We start from the raw sequence: 22,930 nt of genomic DNA, 5'->3' as shown, positions 1-22,930 counted from the left end.
CTCTGTACCCCAGCCCTTCCCCTGGGCCCTGTGGCTGGTGTGGTCAGCCTCTCTTTAGGAAACACATGGTCTGGGGATATCTTGAGTTCTCATGGCCTTCCAAGGTTTTTCCCTGCTCCTTTGGGAGATTCCAACACCAGGAGGTAAATACTCAACCAAGTGTCCAAGTGGCTAACTGGGTTCCCTGACCTCCCAGAGTTTCCTGCCTCCTCCTGGCCACCCGTACCCCTGCATGCCTTTCCCAGAAGCCATGCAGAGTTCATGTCTTTCTCACATGGGGCCTGGGTATCTGGGGCTGGCCTGCAATGACCTCACTCATGAGACCTCCTCACATAGGCTAAGATATTTGGGTTTATGGATTCCTGTTACGAAGCTAGAGAAATTTTTACTCCTCTTGGAACCAAGAGGAAAATGCGGAAGATATTTTGCTGTGTGTTTTATCACTCTTTCAAGTGGAATTTTATTTGAAGTTCTGTCAGTTGTAACCCACCAGGCAGTCATGTCGTCCTTGGAGGAGAACTAGATCAAAATTTATATTTTGTTCAGGATCAATTTTGTTTCTGTTTCTCCCTTGAGTAAAATGGGGGGTGGGGAATACCTGTCTCTCTGAGATATCATAAAAGGTACCATGTTCTTCAGTTACCTTTTCAACTCCAGGCTTAAGTTCTGCCTCTTACCCTGCATTAAAATCCCACTAGAGAGAGTTACCACTTGGAATGCTTCAGATTATACAATTACTCATCAATGAGGGTCTCCTTGAGTTTAACTGGGGGCATTCAGAAAAGGGGAGGAGGTGGTTGGCAGGTGTGGACCCATTTATTGATTACTGAGCTAAAAGCTACCCTTATCACCAACCAGCAGTAAATAGTCCTTAGAACTGTGGCCAGCACATAGTAAGTGCTCAGTCATATCTGTTGTGTCATTATTTTTGAATGCTATTTATCAGCATTCAAAAATGCAAAAATTCAAAAAAGATACACATGCAGCCTAGTAGCAGAGCTCTGGGTGCTCTAGGAGGCAAACCTCTGAACTTTGCTGAATGGAAAGGGTTGAAAATGTGAAGGAATAACTGTAGGAGTAGGAGTTTGACCAGGAGGGTGGTGGTGATGACAGAAGTTGATCTGGGCTGCAGCCACCTCTGAGGCAATCTCCATGAGGTGAATTCCCTCCATGCCCATGGGGGCCACTGCTGTCCCCTAGCCAAAGCCCACAAAGGGGAAGATGCGTATCCACTGCCTGGAGAATGTGGACAAGGCCCTGCAGTTCCTCAAGGAGCAGCGGGTGCACCTGGAGAACATGGGTTCCCATGACATTGTGGACGGCAACCACCGCCTGGTTCTGGGTCTCATCTGGACCATCATCCTTCGCTTCCAGGTGGGTTCCCTGGTGGCAGAGAAGGCTGAGGGAGCCTCTCCGGACTGGGCAGGGCTTGGGAATCTTACGGAATCATGAGTGAAGCGTGAGTGTGTGTACATTCTGGCAGGCTAGAAACCTGTCCTGGAACAATGCTTGTAGAGAGAAGACTTCTGTGTCGCACAAAGTCACAGAAGCTCAAGGCAAGCTGTTAAGTGGGTCAATAGTGTAGTATTCTGAGGGAAAATGTCAAAATTTGTAGCTACTTTGAGATCTGGCTAGGGGATCTTCTTTTTTGCTCCCTTCTCCGCATATATAACTTTCTGGTTTTTGAAATAGTTAATCATGCACGAGAAATTGCGAAAATATGACAAAAGATCTGATTTTACATTTTTCAGTCAAAAACTTTTCTTTGCTCATCCAGAAATTTAAGTTCCATGTTGTCTGTAAGGAAATTTAGAAAGGATGAGGGAAGAAAACAGGGCTTTCTACCTGCTGGTTTTACCCCTAATGTGGCAGTTCCAAGTTAATTGTCTTGGGGCAGAAAGAACCTAGTCTGGTGAGGTAAGAGCAGGAAGGAGACAGCATACAACTTGCAAACTAAAGACTTTATCCAACTGGAAGATTAGAGGCTGAATATACTCACTCTCCTAGGTGCATGACATTAAACAATAATAACAGCAAAATTGGGAAGAATGAAAAGACTAGAGGAGCAACTAATCGAAATACAATGCCTTTCAGCATTCATGTTGTTCCAGGCCTTGCAGGACATTGTACCTCCCTCCAGAGGAGGAATGAAGATGTCATGTCATGTGTTCACAGATTCCTGTTAGAGTTATCAAATTAGAGCCATCTTGTCTGGCATGAGCAAGCCAGCCCTGTGCCATTCCAGCTGACTAAGTCAGGGAAGGGAGCTCTGGTAGCATAGTGCCTAAGGCACTTGACTGCTAATCAGAAGGCTGGTGATTCAAACTCACCAGCCACTCCTCAGAAGGAAGGTTGGGCAATCTACTTCCATAGTAATACCACCTCAGAAATCCAGGAGGGGTCGCTATGAGTTGGGTCTGACTTGACAACACATAACAACAACAACAAGAAGTCAGGGAAATGGACCAGCCTTAGGGTGTGGTTGCTGCAGGGCTGGTGATGTAGATGGATGGCTACAGAGGGAGAAAAAGGATCAAGCACTCCAGGGAAGGCAAGGAGGCATAGATCAAACTCAAATCTAATTCTCTCTCATTCCTGCCACCCTCAGATTCAGGACATTGTAGTCCAAACTCAGGAAGGCCGCGAGACTCGCTCAGCCAAGGATGCGTTGCTGTTATGGTGTCAGATGAAGACAGCAGGGTATGGCCTGGGAACTAGCCACCACCACCACATTCCCCACCACCTCCTGGTGACCCCTGAGTATTGCCACCCCAAGGGGTACTAGACATCATCACCCAGAACTATAGCAGCCAACATGTAGTTGCTGCACAGTCTGTCCTGCATTCTTTGAGGTGTGGAATACAGGATTCTCTTCCAAAGTTACCTGGGGTCAGATCATGGGGTCTGTTGGGTGTATGAGTCTTTGGGCCTCATAGGACCTTGTGGGCTCTTTACAGGGAATTAATTGCTGCCTCCTTGTGTTGAAGTAGCATAAAAAGGGCCAGATTCATTCCTCTCCTGGTGTAATGGCCCACATCTTTTTGGAGATCCCCAAAGAACCTATTTCTCAGGTCTTACTAGGTCTTAATATTTCTCTTTGATGCAGCTATCCCCATGTCAATGTCACCAACTTCACCTCCAGCTGGAAGGATGGTCTGGCCTTCAATGCCCTGATTCATAAGCACCGGTAAGAAGGAAAGGGCTGAGACAGTCACTTGGGTTATCTGGACACATTGCACTTTACACAGAGGTTATGTTACCTCTGTTTGTCCTTCCCCTTTCACCCTTAGCAAGCTGGAACACCCTGCTCTCCTTAAACTCCGTCATGCCTAGTGCGTACTTCCTCACATGCTGGTGCTCAACGGCTGCTCCCTCTCCTCTGCCTCCTGCTCCCACTCCTGCTGGGCCACCCAGCTACCCACTGAAGCTACCCAGTGTCTCAGCTGCATCCTGGGGCTGCCTTTCTGGTAGGGGGTGCCATGGCCACACCCTTTAATAATCTGGCTTCATCTCCAGGCCTGACCTGATTGACTTTGACAAGCTGAAGGACTCTAATGCCCGACACAACCTGGAGCACGCGTTTGATGTAGCTGAGCGTCAGCTGGGCATCATCCCGCTCCTTGACCCCGAAGGTGAGCTGACAGCCACCCCCACCAAGCCTTTCACTGCAGCGATGGGAGACAGCACTCACTGTGCTGGAGGGAGGGCACCTAGAAGGCGGTCAGGCCTAGTCCAAGTGCTGGGCAAGCTGTGGGCTCAGTGTAGGGGTGGTAGCTGATCCAGGGCTCTATGCCAGGCCCACACTTCACTCTAAGTTTATTCCCAGCACCTCACATGGCCTGTTTAGGGATCTATTATGCAATATGGATCTTGCCTCTTTCTTCATTCATAATGTCTCGAAAATCACCAGTCTATACTTTTCCATTCATACCCTTCGGTTGTTACTTGGTTCTTGTAGTTGAGCTTCATGCTGGAGGAACAAGGAGGGGCAGACCTTCTGAGCTTGACTTTTATAGCGTCCAGTTTGGTCTGAGAGTGTACCCTTCCCCCTTGCAGATGTCTTCACAGAAAACCCTGATGAGAAATCCATCATCACCTACGTGGTAGCGTTTTACCACTACTTCTCCAAGATGAAGGTGCTGGCAGTGGAGGGCAAGCGTGTTGGCAAGGTAACCAGAGCCTTCCTTGTTTCCATTTGTCGCATCATGCTTTGACTGAGATGCTCCCTTTCCATCCTGAGAGCTTTGTGTCTGGACCCCAGCTGTGGTAGACTGGCAGGGAAGCACAAATCAACCCCCAACTCCCACGGAAGCCACCCACTGCCATTCAGCAGCTGCAAAATGGGTGATGGTCTGTCCTGAAGGATACCACAGCCTGCAGGCCTGAGCCCCTATGTTCCATCCAGAGACCAACGTCTAAAACCTTCCCTTGTGAACAAATACGAGGTTTCGTCTGGTTGACGTATTGTGGTTTCAGGCCTCTTAGGCTCCCGTAGTATACCAGGAATCCACTGCACTGTGCAGACCTTCATACCAGATTCCTTTCCATGAGCTGTTAGCTCCTCTAGGGTGGAGATATTTTTCTTTCATCCTCGTGTGCTTGGTGTTTAGCAAAGGAAGTGCCTGACGGCTCTTGATTCCTAATAAATATTTCAAAATAAATGAACCTCTGGACACTCTAGTGGCTGATATCCTGGCACAGTGAACAGTGAACTTACCAATCTTTTACAGGGTTAGAATTGACAGTCCAGCTCCCTACCGATTCTGCCAGTGCAAGAGGAGGGCACCCACTTCCAGTCCACTCCTTCTGCGTTAGCAACAATTTGGGGCTTAGGAAACAAACCTAACATAAAACATTCTGGACCTTGAGAGGTGGGAACCCCGTTTCAGGGACACCTCAATTTTGGTCCTCCCTTGGAGTCACTGCCCTTCTGATGATAATGAGTAATAGGGTGATTTATTAGGTGATCGACCATGCCATTGAGACCGAGAAGATGATTGAGAAGTACAGTGGGCTGGCCTCAGACCTGCTCACCTGGATCGAGCAGACCATCACTGTCCTGAACAGCCGCAAGTTTGCCAACTCCCTGACCGGTGTCCAGCAGCAGCTGCAGGCTTTCAGCACCTACCGCACTGTGGAGAAGCCGCCCAAGTAAGGGTCCTTTTCTAGGGAGTCTGGCACTCAGAGGGGGTGGTCATCTGTGCCTGAGAGATGACAGCCAAAAAGGGAACATCAAGCACTGAGCCTTGTGAAGTGTGTCCACAAGGTGTATCCTCGAGCTTAAGAGCATCACATCTGGCACCTACTTCATCACCTCTTTGCCATCTTGCTTCCAAGCCATAAACCCACAGCCATTGAGTTGATTCTGATTCATTGTGACTCCATAGAACAGAGTAGGACTGCCCAATAGGGTCTCAAGGCTGTAATCTTTACAGAAGCAAACTGCCATATCTTTCTCCTGTGGAGCAGCTGGTGGGTTCAAACTGCTGACTTTTCACTTAGCAGCCCAGCGCTTAACCACTGTGCCACCAGGGCTCATTTCCCAAGCAACAGCTTATAGGAAACAGATGTCTGTGTACCTCCCAACCCATAGCCAAAGAAAGTAAAATGTGACTTTTCTAGATCTCTGAGGGTGAGCAGGAGTGAAATCTCAGGCTTTTAAGTCTCTGAGGAACCTGTTCTGGAAAGCTCCTCTCTCTCTGTGCATAGAGCTAGTTTGTTTTCTAATAATGACCTTTGTAATCTCAGCCCCAAAGCTGCCTGTGTGGGGCCTTACTGATCATCAAATACATCTTCTTGTCCTCTCCCATCTGTCACTGCTCATTAGCAGAGCACTTAGCCTGCCTCTCAGGCCCTCTGCTCACCCCATTGTTCAGGGCCTGCACCCATGTGCATGAGTCTACACACACGTGCACACACATGCACTTATATACATGCACACACACATGCACACATGCAAAAACATGCACACATGCACACTTGCAGGGAGCATTCCAGCTCCTCTATCATTAGCCTGTTCAGCTCTTCCAAAGCAGCTTTAGCCCATTGTTGCTATCTCCCACACTCTCCATTCATGGCTATCAAACAGGGAAAGATGAGATGTGAAGTCTAGAATGTACCTTAAACAAGTATCTGGTTTCTGGTCTGATACTAACCCACTTTTAAAGTCCTAAATTCAATACAGATAACATCCTTTAGAGTCCATTAGGTACTATACCCAGGGGAGTTATGTCTTAGCTGTGTGGACAGTGCTTTAGGGCTGAGCTCTCTTGAAGTTCCTGTGAGCCCTTGGGTCAAATCCATTGAACTTAAGGTGGGGACTTTGCTTACAACAATCCTTGACTGACAGTTGAAGATGTAGAAGTGGGTAGATACTTAGGTACATGCAGGAATGTGAACATACCCAGTTACCTGGAGCTTGGACTCAAGTTCCAAACATCTGTCCTACTGCCCATTGTCATCTCCTACACCTGAAATCCTCCTGGTGCTGAGCCGTTTCACTTCCTTCTGAAGCATCTGGCCTTTAGGACTTGTTGGGAGATCTGGCTCACAGGACTTAAGTGAAAGTTGCTATCAGTGCAATATGTTCTTACATGGATAATGCTTCTTCTAAGAAGGTTTTTATTGATTCGGTCAATAAAGAACAGACTAAAGAGCTAGTCAATGCCTTCATCATTTGCAGAACAGGAAAGGGTTTCTTTATATTGATCACCAAAAGTTGGCATTTATAGAAATTACCAGAATATTCCAGTTAGTCATTCCACTGTGAAAATAAATGTAAGGAAATGCTCTGGCAGCCACTGTGTTTTCTCTGATTTATATTATAAAGACCCAAACTCTTATTAGTTCTCAGTTGGTGAGTCTTACAGATGCTTCAACAGGTAAATAGACCTATAGAGCCTCTTTACTTTTCCTTTGTTTTTAAGGGAAATATACTAATATGCTTTATTATCCAAGCTCCAAGATGCCAGGGCCTCATGTTGATTTTTGGAAAAATTTGGTTATGAGGATTTGGACACTCATCTCTCTATCTCTGTTTTCTTAACAGATTTCAAGAGAAGGGGAACCTGGAAGTTCTACTTTTTACCATCCAGTCCCGGATGAGAGCCAACAATCAAAAAGTGTACACACCACATGACGGGAAACTGGTGTCTGACATCAACCGGGTAAAGCGGCATTTTCCATTACACTTTGCCAGTGGGTTGATGGAGTTCCTGATAAGAGCATGAGGAAATAGTCACTGGGGAGGGTAAACCAAGCCACTTTCTCTGGTGTTATTAATTACACATGCTGGCTATTTGGGGCAGTTATCTGAACCTAGTTCTGACGGGTCAAACTTTGCCTACTACCCATTAATTTAGCCTACTGTACAGGCACCCAGAGTCCATTTTTTGGTGCCAATTTCAAAACCTACCTTCTATATGACTTTAAGTTTGTCACTGAATCTGGAATATTAACTGCATGTAACAAAGGGACATGCATTATGACATTTCAAAAGTTTGACAGCTTAACAGCATCCAGAAGTTGTAATAAATAAACAAACAAAAAAACCAACTGCCACTGAGTCAATTCTGACTCACAGTGACCCCCTTGGGTTTCCAAGAAGGTAAATCTTTATGAAAGTAGATTCTCCATTTTCCTTCCTCAGAGTGGCTGGTGGGTTTGAACCACCAACTTTGTGGTTAGCAGTCAAATGCCTTAGGCACTATGCCACCAGAACTCTTTAGAAGTTCTAATAGAGGTAGACATTTAGTCAATGAGAATTTATTAAGCAAGGTAAGAAAAAAAAAAAAACATCGTATAGGTCAATATTCTGAGGCAGGTTTAAGGTTGAGGTTAAGAGGGACCTGGGAAGTCAAGACCAGTATTTCTGGAATCATTGATTGGCCCAGTCATGGAAGCCAAAAAAGCTGCCATTGAACTTTAATCTACCTCCACCTACTCAAGAGCCTGTGTTCCAGAAATCACTGTCAGGTGGAAGAGAAACCTAGGTGTTTGTCCTGTGCCCTGAGATGTCTAGGCATGACTTCTGGTTCTGTCCCTTGTGCAGGCCTGGGAAAGCCTAGAGGAAGCAGAGTACCGGCGAGAGCTGGCCCTGAGAAACGAGCTTATCCGCCAGGAGAAGCTGGAGCAGTTAGCCCGGCGCTTTGACCGAAAAGCTGCAATGAGGGAGACATGGCTCAATGAAAACCAGCGCCTCGTGGCCCAGGTAATGGGGGCAGGCTTGCAGATAGGAGGATAGGGGACATTTTCCTGAGCCCCCAAGCCTTACCTGGGCTGGAGCCTAGCTGGCCTCTTGGTGGCAGCTGGATAAGCCTCTCCATGGACAAGCCTTCCTTCCAACCCAGCTCCACAGGGTTGGGTGGATCAAAATTCAAGAATGCTCCAGGGTTTAAGTCTCATTTTTAGGAAAGAGCTTCACAGTCTATAACTGGCCCCCCAAGTTGTCTTATGTGGGCCAGTAGCACCAACTAAAGCTAAGGTTTCAGTTGACATTAAATAATGGTTCTCTGGTAATATGGTGAAAACACATATTCTGTGTGTGTCAGATTGCCTTTTGGACTCTGGCCTTCAGGACTGCAACTTATTTCACTAGCTAGAAATTGACCACAGGGCTGATTCTCCATGACAGCATCTGTTCCTTCCTACTTGGAGCCTGAAATCAAATTAAATTCTTTCCAGAAAAGGGAAAGTGAGTGTTCTGAGAGAATTGGAGAGTGTGTGTGCCCCATAGATCACGTGTGGCTAAACCATCTGTTTACAGCTGTTTCTGAGGGCAAAGAAGCCTTTCCTGCCCAGGACTGGATGGTCCACTTGGGGCAGGGTGGTGAGTACCAGCAAGCCTCAAAAAGGCTCCATTGGTGATATCCATGCACCATCACCCACACTTAGGGCACAGCAACTAAAATCATGAGCTGCTTTTGAAGGCACTTGGCAGATGTTAAATCTTCACAACTTGGCTCTGATAAGTTAGATTGAAAAACATGGCAGCACTTGCTCCTTGGGAATGGGTTTCTCATCTAGCAGTAAGTCTGGAGGGACCCAGCATTCTTCAGTGTTTGGGCACATGAGTCAAGGGGAGTTTGACTGTGCTGCCCATTTCTCTCCTTGTGGAGCAGGATAACTTTGGTTATGACCTGGCAGCTGTGGAGGCCGCCAAGAAGAAGCATGAGGCCATCGAGACTGATACAGCTGCCTACGAGGAGCGCGTGAGGGCTCTGGAGGACCTGGCCCAGGAGCTGGAGAAGGAGAATTACCATGACCAGAAGCGCATCACAGCCCGCAAGGACAACATCCTACGCCTGTGGAGCTACCTGCAGGAACTGCTGCGGGCCCGACGCCAAAGGCTTGAGATGACCCTGGCACTGCAGAAGCTCTTCCAGGACATGCTGCACAGCATCAACTGGATGGACGAGATCAAGGTGGGCCCTGGGGAGCCCCCACACCCCACAGTCTCCACCTTAGGACTCAAGGCTGGCCCTGCAGTTAGGGTCTACTTCCTTAGAAGCCTCCCAGCCAGTCACATGCCAGAGTCAGAGTGGAGAAACTGAGGTAGCACATGGCAGTGATCCCAGGTAGATGACTTCAGCACGGGTCAATTACATCTCTAATTCTAGAGAAATCTTGGGTTTATACTAGCAAAGGTGCCAATCAGCAGGGCCTGGAAGAGGTGGACATTAATTAGGAGCTGGGACAGTTAGGCTCTGAGAATCACAATTTGACTCTAGTTAGAGTCCAGACCTCCCAGGGTCAGGGCAGCCAAGTCTTAATTCTCTTTTCCTTCCATTCCAATGGGTCTCAACTGAAGATACACATCAGACTGACTATAGAGCTTTCTAAAAATGTACATGCCCAGCTCCATACCTTGAGAGAGATTCAGCAGATCGAGTGTGGGGCTTGAGCTTCTATAAGGTGTTTCATGAGTGATTCTGATGGGCATTCCCAGGAGGAAGTCCTGCTCGGTAACTTCTTCCATCCTAAGCAGCAGCCATTTTCCAGCTGCATCAGACTTACCCTGGGTTAGATACCATGGACACTCCCCTTGGAGGATCCTCTTCTCCTAGTGTGTCATTCTCTTCACTTCTCCTTGTTCCTTCCACCCTGTCATCTTTGCCAGGCTCACCTCTTGTCTGCTGAGTTTGGGAAACACTTGTTGGAGGTAGAGGACTTACTACAGAAGCACAAGTTGATGGAGGCCGACATCGCCATCCAAGGGGACAAAGTGAAGGCCATCACCACAGCCACCCTGCAGTTCACTGAGGGGCAAGGTGAGGCCAAGGATGTCTTCCCTGCTGAGGCCTCTGAAGCCGGAGCCCCATGCTCTGGCTCAGCACCCTAGCCTGGAAAAATCCACTGAAACTAGCTTTAGAGTTCTGCTTCTTTCATCAACTAATGGCCCAAGAAAGAACCTTAAGGGACAGCAAACTCGCCAGAGAGAAGGCACTACTGTGATAATCTGTTATCAGAAAAGGCATTTCCAAGCACCAGTGAGGCATCATCTGTCTTTCATTATCTCTGATAATTCAAGTCATGGCTGAGACAATTTAGGTTTCTGATTTGTCATCTGAAATAAGAGACTTCACTGCCTTTTTGAAGAATCACCTTGAAATTTGTGACTGGGTGTTTTTATTTTCTTTTTAAAATAATTTCATGTGCGTTATAATGACTACTGACCAAACTTTTAACCTTCCTCCATTCTTGTAGTTTTAGTGGGAACTAATTATATAGAACCAGGTCTACCCACTGAGTAACCAGGACCAGAGGTGTATCTAGGGTATGGCAGGTATGACATGTGCCCTGGGTGCCACTTAGGGGGGTGGGGAGTGGGAGGAAGCGCTAATGAGCAGTTTCTGTCACCATAGCAGTTTCCATCTCCAGCTGTGAGAGATCATTCAACAATTTAAAACTAATTGCCATTGTTGTTGTTAGGTGCCAAGTCAATTCTGACTCATAGTGACCCTGTGAATGAAACACTGCCCCATCCTGCACCATCCTTGCAATCATAGTTATGCTTGAGCCCGTTGTTGCAGCAACTGTGTCATTCCATCTCATTAAGAGTCTTCCTCTTTTTTGCTGACCCTCCACTTTACCAAGCATGATGTCCTTCTCGAGGGACTAGTCCCTCCTGATAACATGTCCAAAGTACATGAGATGCAGTCTCACCATCCTTGCTTCTAAAGAGCATCTGTCTGTACTTCTTCCAAGACAGCTATGTTTGTTCTTCTGGTAGTCCATGGTATATTCAATATTCTTTGCCAACATCATAATTCAAATGCATCAATTCTTCTTTGCTCTTCCTTATTCGTTGTCCAGTTTTCACATGCATGTGAGGTAATTGAAAATACCATGGTGTGAGCCAGGCACACCTTATCCTCAGGGTGACATCTTTTCTTTTTGCCATAGGCACTATTTTCCATAGATACGCCTCTGATCAGGACCCCAGCATCCAATCCAGAAGCCCTAGTGAGATGACAGGTTTTAGATTGTGTGCTTCTAACCTAGCAGTTGAATGAAATTTGCCCATAAATGAAGTCCTCTCCTTCCATTTTCCTCCTTTCTTCCTATTTTTCCCAGGGTACCAGCCTTGTGACCCCCAAGTCATCCAGGACCGTGTCAGCCATCTGGAACAGTGCTTTGCAGAGCTGAGCAACATGGCAGCTGGACGAAAGGCCCAGCTGGAGCAGTCCAAGAGGCTCTGGAAGTTCTTCTGGGAGATGGATGAGGCTGAGAGCTGGATCAAGGAGAAGGAGCAAATTTACTCTTCCTTGGACTATGGCAAGGACCTGACCAGCGTGCTTATCTTACAACGCAAGCACAAGGCCTTTGAGGATGAGCTCCGGGGACTGGATACCCACCTGGAACAGATCTTCCAAGAGGCTGAGGGCATGGTTGCACGTAAGCAGTTTGGGCACCCACAGATTGAGGCTCGTATCAAGGAGGTGTCAGCTCAGTGGAACCAGCTGAAGGAGCTGGCTGCCTTTCGCAAGAAGAACCTCCAGGATGCTGAGACCTTCTTCCAGTTTCAGGGTGATGCAGATGACCTGAAAGCCTGGCTGCAGGATGCCCACCGACTGCTCTCAGGTGAAGATGTGGGGCAGGATGAAGGGGCCACACGGGCCCTGGGGAAGAAGCACAAGGACTTCCTAGAGGAGCTGGAGGAGAGCCGTGGAGTGATGGAGCACCTGGAACAGCAGGCCCAGGGCTTCCCCCAAGAGTTTCGGGATTCCCCAGATGTGACCAACCGGTTGCAAACCCTCCGGGAGCTCTACCAGCAAGTAGTAGCCCAGGCAGACCTGCGTCGGCAGAGGCTACAGGACGCCCTGGACCTGTACACAGTGTTTGGGGAGACAGATGCCTGTGAGTTGTGGATGGGCGAGAAGGAGAAGTGGTTGGCCCAGATGGAAATCCCAGACACTCTGGAGGACCTGGAGGTCGTGCAGCACAGGTCAGAGCCCATGTATCTGTTCCTTAGCCCTCCTTCCCAAGGCCTGCACTCCACCTTTCACCTAGTTTGGCTTAATTTAAAAAAAAAAAAAATCTGTCACAGTTCAGTCAATTCCAACTCATGGTGGCCCATGAGTTGAAGATTAGAACTACTCCAAGGTTTTTTGTTTTGTTTTGGTTTTAATTTTTATTGTATTTTTGTTGGAATGGTCCCCATTCAACAATTTCTACACATAATTGTTCAGTGATATTGGTTACATTCTTCACATTGTATCAACATTTTAATTATTTCTGTTCTAGTTTTTCTGTTCTCATTGACCTAGTCTCACAGCCCTCCAACTTTCTCATCTACAATTTAGAGTATTTGTTGAACATCTGATTTCATACAGATGGTTTTTTAAAAGCACACAGGGTATAGGCATCAGGAGATACAAAATCTCATTTGCCTCTATGGCCTGGAGTACTTCGCCCCCCACCCCCATCAGGGTCTTGGTTTTGTCAAATTAAAAAGAAAGGGATATTTCTAGTTTAGTTACTCAATTGCTTTTCAACTACAGAAGCCTTTGCTCAAATGACTTGTATATGGAATCCCTGACATAGAACATAGGAGCTAGTAGAGCCTCTAGAGTGGGAGTGAGAGGTCTGGACCCCAATAACACTAGCTTTCTGTGGCAGTCTCTAAGCCACAGAACCCCTAAGGGCCACAGAGACCAATTTGTAAACCACTAATCTGCAAAACCGTTCACTTTCCCAGTATTCTGATTCCCTCAGCATTCTGGCATGAGATCATACTTGTAGTCTAAGTGACATTTCAGCATCCTAAGCACAGAATCCAGGACTTGAGGAGGAAAGGCTGCTCCCTAGAACAGTGCTGAGGTAATCCTGTGCTGATGCTCAAAGGACCTGGGTTCTTTCACCAGAAGACTTGGTTTTCATAACCACTCAATCCTCCTCATACCCCAGCTCTAGCAGCTCTCCATTCTGCCACCAGGAGCACTTGGCTGGGAAGGGTACCCTTCAGGTCACGGTGTCAGGGTAAGTTGAATCAGAGTTCAAGCGCACCAACTAGGGCAGTGGAGGCCATGGCAGGTGTTCCCTGTGGCTATTGACACCCCCTCCCTTTAACCTTTTTGCAGCCCGCCTTACCCTCCTTTCACAACTCTCTGTTGAGCCTTTGGCCTGTGTAGTAGATAACCACCTATCTTCTAGCCTGGCCCAGGGAATGCTAAACCGTGAAATTGGACCGATAAATCAGAAAATTGGGTGTGTCAGCTTATCTTGCCTCCTTTTACTTCCCGTACCTGGATGAACATGTCCAAGAGGTGGAAGGAGAAGGCAAGAGTTACAGATTCTGAAGACTGGGTAGCCATTGTAATGACATGTCTGCTGCCGCCTCGTGAAACCTCATTTTCTCTGTTCATACCAGGTTCGACATCCTGGACCAGGAGATGAAGACTTTGATGACTCAGATTGATGGCGTGAACCTTGCAGCCAACAGCCTTGTCGAGAGTGGTCACCCACGAAGTGGTGAAGTGAAGCAGTACCAGGACCACTTGAACACCAGGTGGGGTTTTGATAGGGCTTAGGGGCTGGGGCAGTAGCTCTGGTAGCATAGTGCCTAAGACACTTGACTGCTAACCAAAGGGCTGGCGGTTCAAACCCACCAGCCACTCCTCGGAAGGAAAGTTGGGCAATCTACTTCCATAGTGATACCACCTCGGAAACCCAAGGAGGGGTCTCTATGAGTCAGGTCTGACTCGATGGCACATAACAACAACAACAGGGGCTGGGGCATTTCTCCTGGCATCTGGAACATCCTCGTGGTGGCCTAGAAGTCAGGCTACCTGCTATGTATGTCCTGCTCCCATTGCCTGTTGGGTTGGTCCACTCGAAGCTCCTTCCAAGCACCACAGCAAGGAGGAAGGAACTATGTGGTGAACTGCAGGTGAAAAGCCCAGGGAGGAAGAGATGTGTTCACAGAGTGGCGACTGTTGTACCTGGTAGGGGCAGGGAAGTATGCCCATGCATAATGGAGGTGATGTTCTGAGTGTTCCTGTGATTAGAATTGGGCCATGTGGCACTCAGGCCCTATTTCCCTAGATGTTCTTGAGCAGGCAAAATTACTTTCTGAGAGCTCTTAAGTACTGTCCCTTAAAGAATGTTCCCGCTTGAGCCAAAACGCAGCACCAATAATGAGGTTGGCTTGAATGAAGAGGAGAATTAGCAAGAAGCCTTGAGCAAGCTACGTGCCTGGAACGAAGCACAGGCCCAGAGGAGCCTTTTAGACAGAGAATGCTTTTTGACTGGGCAGAATTGCCCATTAGTTCTTTGAGCACTTTGAAGAACAGAACAAACGCCTGTGTTTCTGGGCCCTGGGCACACACAGTGCTGCGTGTTCGGTAGGCTCTAAAGAAAAGGGTCAGCACAGTGGAAAGTCTTGGGGGCCTAAGGGAAGGCAGGGGTGACCAAGATACTTTGGAGGCATTAGAATGGGATCAATTATCTCAGCATCCAAATATGAGGAGTGTAGTTCAGGAGATTCCTTTGTTGTTCTCTTTAGGCTTGTGGGCCTATGTGTGTGTATGTGAGAGACACAGAGAAAGAATATGATTGGTTATTGCAACTGCATCTTACTTGAGGAAAATAGAGCAAGTCCAAATCAGAGCAACTTCCAAAGGCAGAAGAATTCATCAGCTATGTTTGTTTCCTTAATGAGCTATAGTCAGAAAATGTAACTCTTTACAGGCCCCTCAGCCATGCACCATCTCAAGTAAAATACTTTAAGGTACTTGCCACCCTTAGGTGAGAGAAAACCTGAGGTGTGAAATACTAAGCTGGTTTTTCATTAAATCTGAGAGCTGAAAGGCACCTGAGGAATCATTAGGTCTAGCCATGTACCCCAGGCATGCTGGCCCCACCCAGACACATCCTCTTGCTGGATGACTCTTCTTGATCAGAAACTTTAATCTCATATTGAGTGGAAATCTGCCTCCTTCAAATTTCTGCTTTTTGGTTCAGGCTCTGCCCTTAGAGATATTATCCATGTGTTAGCTCTTCAAATATATATATGTATATATATATTTTAACATTTTAATGTGCTTTATATTAAATTTATATAGCAAATTAGCTTTCCAAGCAATAGTTCATATCCACATTGCTCCTTGACATTGGTGGAAATCCCTGCAATGTGCCAGCATTCTCCCCATTTCCTCCCTGGGTTCCCCATTTCCATTCATCTGACTTCCCTGTCTTCTCATCTTCGGTTTGGGGCAAATATTACCCTTTTGGTCTCATATAATTAATTATCTAAAGTATGCAGGGTTTTTTTTTTTTATTTTAATTGTGATTTGTGTGAAAGTTTACAGAGCAAATTCATTTTCCATACAGCAGTTCACATATACTTTGTCTCATGAAATTTACTGCAATTTCCCACAGTGCAGCAGCTCTCTTCCCACTTCCTCCCCATCTCCCCGTAGTTACCTCTTCCCTGTGTCCTTCTCTCCCATGCACTCCTGTCCCCCAAAGCTGTCTCTCTGTGTATACAAAGCCCTTCTATTCTTCCATAATTGATCTCTACAAAGAATGTATCTATCTAATATAAATGTTCAGCTCATATGCCTGTCTTTTGTTTGGCTGGAAGCCGCAGGAATGGGTTCGATTCCGGACCTAAAGGGCAGCAAGGGGCCATAGTCTCAGGGGTTCCACCGGGCTCTATCAGACCAGCAAACCTAGTCCCTTTTATTATTATTATTATTTTTTTTATGATTATGAGTTTTGTTCCACATTGTTCTCTGACTCTATCCAGGATCTCCTACATAGATCCCCATCTGAGTAGTTGACAATGGTAGCCAGGCACCATCTAGTTCTTCTGGTCTTGTAGTCATATAGGCTGAGGATCACATGGTGTACCAGTCCCTTGGACTAATTGTTTCAATGCATCTTTGATTTTCTTCATTCTCCCTTACTCTGGATGAGGAGGGACCCATCGTTGCATCTAGATGGCTGTTTGCAAGCTTTTAAGATCCCAGTTGCTACTTGCCAAAGTAGGATGTGGAACAACGTTTTTGTGTAGTATGTTATGCCAATTGAGCTTGATGTGCCTTGCAACCATGGTCCCGAGCCCACAGGTCCAACTACTCGCTTCCTCTGGGTAGCTGGCTGTGGCCAAGAAATGACTACAACCTTATCCTTTGTCAGCTCTACTACATACCTGGGATTCTTACAGAACATACAAATACACTTGTAGAAACATTGTCTGCCAACCCTATACGTGGCCATGGGCACACTCCCCCCTGCATAGATATACCTAATTCTTCAGCTTGTCTACCCATGTATCCACCCATATATCAATGTTTTAAAGTCTGCAAATATTTTTAAAGACAGCTATCTTTTCTACATCTCCACCTCCACCTCAATGTCCCTGCTGTTCTCTCTACCAGTGTTACTCTCCTCAAACTAAATATTCCAAGTCCTGTCTGTTCTTTAGACTAGTCCAGCTTCATCTCCTTTCCAGTTTCCCAGATGAAAAGTGATCTTTTCCTCCTCACAGTGGTTTAGAGTTTCACATGCTTACCTTATATTATAATTACTTTTGTGCTAAAGAACTTTCTTACTAGACTATAAGCAAATGAAGGGCTGTATCTTTATATATTGCCTACTGTACTTTATACATGATGCACATTCTTGTCTGAGGTTTCCTGTTACCTCTATCTATCTGGAATATTTTTCCCCCAAATATCCACTTGGCTCACTCCCTTACTTTATTCAGGTTTCAGCTCACATGTCAGCTTATCCTCACTGACCACCCCATCAGAAGTACCACATCCATACACACACAACCCCCTCACTTTCTGTCCCATTGATTTGCTTCATTTTTCCGTTGCGCTTGTCACCACTTGGTATATTATGTTGCCCAGTTGTGCCCAATTACCTTTGAGCTGATCCCAATCATAGAAACCCCATGTATGTCAGAATAGAACCATGCTCCATAGGATTTTCATGGCTTTGAACTTTTGGAAGCAAATCACCAGGCCTTTCCTCCGAGGTGCCCCTGAGAAGGTTCAAACAGCCAACCTGTCAGTTGTAGCTGAGCATTTTACCATTTGCACCACCCTACAATGCCTGATGAATTATAGACTTACTTATTTGTCTCCACTCACTCAAGTGAGAGCAAGCATTTTGCTCTGTTCATTGCTATATTCCTAATGCCTAGAACAGTACCTGGCACAAGGCATGTGATGGTTGCATGACAAATGCTTAGTGAATGAACGATATTTTGGCAAAGCAAAATATCTTCTGCCAAGCTTGGCACATTTGAGTCATCTAAACACTTATTGAATGAATGATCACCTTGCGTTGCATAAACTCCAGTTGACTGTTATTTTCTGAAACTGTTGAGACCAAGACCAAACCTTTACCTCCGTGTGGCCAAACCTTTACTCTTCTTGTTAGAGTCTCCATCTTAGAGTCAGCACCATCGAAGGGAAAAGTGTGAGTTTGGGAGTCACACATAGACTCAGACCCTAGCTTGTCCTCTGTGGCTTTACTTGGTGGCTGCAATGAGACCACAACAGGAAAACCAAAACCAAACTCCCTGCTATTGAGTTGATTAGACTCATAGTGACTCCCTTTGGGTTTCTGAGGTAGTAAAGCTTCACAGAAATAGAATGCCCAGTCCTCTTTCCGCAGAGTGGCTGGTGGGTTTGAACCACCAACCTTCTGGTTAGCAGTCAAATGCCTCAGGCACTATGCCACAGAGTTCCTTAATCATCAGGAAAGGCCTGGAAAATTGCCATGAGTTCTCATGCCTGGGGCACAACCAGACTCTGTGTCCTTTGGCTTCTGAATGGGGCCAGAAGATCTCCTAGCCCTGGAGTGCTTCACTTTCTGTCATTTCACAGTGCTTTCAGACTAACTTGGAAAATGGCTTCAGCTCCTTTTCCTTGCATTTCCCAGACTCAGAGCACTCCCTGTGTGTCTGGTGCAGAATTCTCCAGAGGCTGGAAATTCAGTCTAAGAAAGGATCCAAGGTTTCTTCAGGCTCTCTCTCTTCTCTCTCCTGCTATTCCTGATCTCTCCCAACCTTATCTCCCATTTCTCTTTGTAGACCCATCTTTCAAACTAGACTAGCTGCTCTTGTCACGCCTTGGGGTTGCACACAGTACACTGTACTCAGTCCATCTGCATCAACCTTCATCTCTGGGTGGTGGAGATATAAAGATGAACGAGATATTCTGGTTCCCACCTTAAACAAATCACTGCATCAGAGGCCACAGAAATCTGTTCATGGAGGTACATCTCAGATGAGCTCCATGAAGCCTGCCACCATCACCCCCATTGATTGCTCCTGGTAACTCCATTAGTCCTCTCTACTTGTTACATGCTGTGTATATATTATTTTATACGGTAGTTATTTTATGAACTTGTCTTAATTTCTTTCTAACAAACACATTCCATAAAAGCAAGGTCTGGTGATAGCTGTATTTTCCTGAAGCTTAACATAATGCCAGTCTGGTGGATATTCAAGAAAGGTGTGTTTAGTTAGCGAATGAGCATTCAGCATACTCTAGAATGCTGTATGGTATAATTATGCAGAGTAAGTCAATCTAGACCCAAGGGAGGTGTTTCTGATGGTCTGAGCCTAGGCTAACTACCTCCCAACCAAACAACCAGTTGCCATCAAATCAATTTGATTCATGGAGACCCCATGTGTTTAGAGCAGAACTGCCTTCTATAGGTTTTTCATGGCTTTTGGAAGCAGATTGCCAGGCAACAGGGCCTGTAGAATGGGCTTAATGTGTGCTGCAGGCAAAGCCTAGGCCCTTAGAACATCTACCATATCTTTGCACATTTCCTGGGTTCAGAGCAGCACTATACTTTAGATTATGTTATATATTTTAAAAAAATATATTATATTTAGATGAAAAGTTTACACAGGAGATTAGTTTCCCATTTGAAGTTTATACACAAATTGTTCTATGATGTTGGTTGCTATCCCCACAATGTATCAGTACTCTCCCCATTTCCATTCCTCCAGTTTCCCTGTCCCTCCTTGCCTTCTCAACTTTGCTTTTGAGCAAATGTTGCCTGTTTGATCTCATATAGTTGATTGTTTTAAGGGTGTTATTGTTTATTTTATAGGCCAATCTGTTATTTGGCTGATAGGTGCCCTCTGGGAGTAGCTTGTTCCAGATAAGGGTGTCTTAGGGTGATAGTCTTGGGGGTTCTTCCAGTCTCTATCAGTCCAGTCAGTCTGGACTTTTTTATGAGTTTGAGTTTTGCTCTGTATTTTTCTCCCATTCTATCCGGGACCTTCTATTGTGTCCCTGGTCAGAGAAGTTGGTCGTGGTAACCAGGCACCATCCAGTTCTTCTGGTCTCAGGCTACAAGAGGCTATGGTTCATGTGGGCCATTAGTCTTATGAACTAATTGTTTCCTTGAGTCTTTGGTTACCTTCACTCTCCTTTGCTCCAGATGGAAAAAGACCAATAGTTGTATCTTTGATGGCTACTTGCAAGATTTTAAGACCCCAAACACTACTTACCAAACTAGGATGTAGAACATTATTGTAGGTTATGCCAGTTTACCTCGGTGTCCCTTGAAACTACAGTCCTTAGCCTTCAAGTCCAAAAACTCCATCCCACAAAGTGTTTGGATATGTCTAAGAATTTTCCATAATTGTGCCCCCTATGTTCTCTATCATATATATATTACATATTATATATGCAGCACATTCAAATATGTGTATAACAATGCCACAGTTATACACATATATGCACACACATGTATTCCCATATGCCTTCCCACACCTATATAGCATCTATATCTACCTATGTAAACACTCATACATTTTTAGTGGTGCAAAAAGGGCAAGGAGGCCTCATGTTCTGACCTCCTCTAACTCTACAAGAGGAAGACAGGATTACCAGCAGTAACCCAAGGCCTATTCCTACCAGGCCAGACATGCTGCCTCCCTCCAGCCCTTGCACCAACCGTTCCTCCCAGAGCACCCACCACCTCTCTCCTGGGTTCGATAATTCGCTGCAGTGGCCATACAGAGCTCACAGATTATGGGGTTTATTAGGGAAGCACCACAGGCTACAATTCAGGTTCAGGAAAAATGCTCAGTCTCTTTCCCAGCCCACCGTCCCTCAGCCAGCAGTCTCTCACAGTCTCTTTCTCAGCAGTGCTGGTCCCTTGGTGTCTCACTCAGCAATGTGTGTCTCTTGCGTCTATTTCCCAGCAACGCGTGTCTCAGGAGCCCGTGTCTCTTTGAGCAGCACATCTTCCTCCACCAGCAGTCAGAGAGCATTCTGCCTCTAGGAGGCCTCCTTTTGAGCCCGGCAGGGTGGTCAAACTAGCTAATCAGAGCATCAGAACTCTAAGCACCTGAGAGAGAGTGGGCACCTCCCAGAACATTGTTTTGTGCCACTCCCAACAGAAATACTCCAGGTGGACAACTTCAGCAATCAGGAGCTCCTCAGTTGCTCATAGAAAATCCCACCTTGGAGTTTACAAAGACTTATGGGTAGAAAAGCCACACTAAGTAATTTATTACACCGCAAGTGGTTATTACTGTTGTTGCAGAATTGTATATGTTACAGCATTTACTGTGTTGTTGTTGTTATTAGGTACTGTTGAGTTAGTTCCAATTCATAACGACCCTATGTGGACAACAGAACGAACCACTGCCCAGGTCTGTGCTATTCTCACACCATTGCTATGTTTGAGTCCATTGTTCAAGCCACTCTGTCAATCTGTCTTTTTAAGCATCTTCCTCTTTTTTGCTTATCCTCTACCAAACATGACCAGGGACTGGACTCTCCTGATAACATGTCCAAAGTACATGAGACAAGGTCTAGCCATCCTCACTTGTAAGGAGCATTTCCAGTTGTGCTTCTTCTAAGACAGATTTGTTCATTCTTCTGGCAGTCTGTAGTATATTCAATATTCTTTGTCAACACCATAATTGAAAAGAATTGATGCTTCTTCAATCTTCCTTATTCATTGTCCAGCTTTCTCACACATAGCAGGTTATTGAAAATTCCATGGCTTGGGTCAGGCACATGCTAGTCTTCAAAGTAACATCTTTTCTCTTTAACACTTTAAAGAGACCTTTTGTAGCACATTTGTCCAGTACAGTAAGTTGTTTGATTTCTTGACTGCTGCTTCCATGGGTATTGATTGTACCTCTAACTGAAATGAAATTCTTGACAATTTCAATCTTTTCTCAATTTATCATGATGTTGCTTATTGGTCCAGTTGTGAGAATTTTTGTTTTCTTTATGTTGAGGAATAATCCATACTGAAGACTGTAGTCTTTGATCTTCATCAGTAAGTGCTTCAAGTCCTCTTCACTTTCAGCAGCCAAGGTTGTATCATCTGCATATAGTAGGTTGTTAATGAGTCTTCCTCTAATCCTTATGCCATTTTCTTCTTCATACAGTTTAGCTTCTTGGATTATTTGCTCATAATACAGATTGAATAGGTATGGGGAAAGGATAAAACCCTGATGTACATCTTTCCTTATTTAAACCATACAGTTTCCCCTTGTTCTGTTTGCACAGCTGCCTCTCGGTCTATGTACAGGTTCCTCATGAGCACAATTAAGTGTTCTGGATTCCCATTCCAGAACAATGTCACCCATAATTTCTTATTATCTGCACAGTCAAATGCTTTGCATAGTCAATAAAACACAGGTAAACATCTTTCCGGTATTCTCTGCTTTCAGCCAATTTCACTTATGGTGTTAACAAAGAATATTGAATATACCACACACTGCCAGAAGAATGAACAAATCTGTCTTAGAAGAAGCACAGCTGGAAATGCTCCTTACAAGTGAGGATGGCTAGACCTTGTCTCATGTACTTTGGACACATTGTCAGGAGGGTTCAGTCCCTGTTCATGTTTGGTAAAGTAGAGGATAAGCAAAAAAGAGGAAGATGCTTAAAAAGCCAGATTGACAGAGTGACTTCAACAATGGACTCAAGCAGACATGAGCAATGATATCCCTCATCCCAGGAGTTTTCTAACTCCTCTTCTGAATCTGGCTTGAATTTCTGGCAGTTCCCTCTTAATACATTGCTAAAACTATTTTTAAATTATTTTCAGCAAAATTGTACTTGCATGTAATATATGTGATATTAATAAAAGACTTTTAAAACAAGTCCACGAGAGCCAAAATATGGCCTTAATGATATCCCTCCTGAATTTACAGACCATTTAAAGAGTAGATTTGATGCATTGAACAGCAATGACCAAAAACCAAAGAAATTGTGGGATGACATCAAGAACATCACCCATGAAGAAAGCAAAAGGTCATTAAAAAGACAGGAAGGGAAGAAAAGACTGAAATGGATGTCAAAAGAGACTCTGAAGCTTGCCCTTGAATGCAGAGTAGCTAAAGCAAATGGAAGAAATGACAAGATAAAAGAGCTGAACAGAAGATTTCAAAGAGCAGCTCAGGAAGACAAAGTCAATTATTATA

General features: G+C 45.5%; 1 protein-coding gene across 1 annotated transcript in view; it reads left to right on the top strand.

The window, feature by feature from the left end:
* The window catches only part of SPTB (spectrin beta, erythrocytic), a 105,497-nt gene that overhangs the window by 37,466 nt on the left and 45,101 nt on the right, over window positions 1–22,930 (top strand). Inside the window, exons 3-14 of the mRNA XM_042781146.1 lie at window positions 1,201–1,374; window positions 2,609–2,700; window positions 3,107–3,187; window positions 3,517–3,632; window positions 4,057–4,169; window positions 4,964–5,151; window positions 7,049–7,166; window positions 8,051–8,209; window positions 9,120–9,422; window positions 10,118–10,268; window positions 11,575–12,445; window positions 13,871–14,008. Coding sequence (XP_042637080.1) covers window positions 1,201–1,374; window positions 2,609–2,700; window positions 3,107–3,187; window positions 3,517–3,632; window positions 4,057–4,169; window positions 4,964–5,151; window positions 7,049–7,166; window positions 8,051–8,209; window positions 9,120–9,422; window positions 10,118–10,268; window positions 11,575–12,445; window positions 13,871–14,008 — 2,504 coding nt within the window. The remainder of the gene's footprint in view (window positions 1–1,200; window positions 1,375–2,608; window positions 2,701–3,106; window positions 3,188–3,516; window positions 3,633–4,056; window positions 4,170–4,963; window positions 5,152–7,048; window positions 7,167–8,050; window positions 8,210–9,119; window positions 9,423–10,117; window positions 10,269–11,574; window positions 12,446–13,870; window positions 14,009–22,930) is intronic.

Source organism: Orycteropus afer, unplaced genomic scaffold, assembly GCF_000298275.1.
Source record: "Orycteropus afer afer isolate SDZICR_OR568_19922 unplaced genomic scaffold, OryAfe1.0 scaffold00088, whole genome shotgun sequence".
Classification (NCBI taxonomy): Eukaryota; Metazoa; Chordata; class Mammalia; order Tubulidentata; family Orycteropodidae; genus Orycteropus; species Orycteropus afer.
This window is presented reverse-complemented; position numbering and strand designations above follow the sequence as displayed.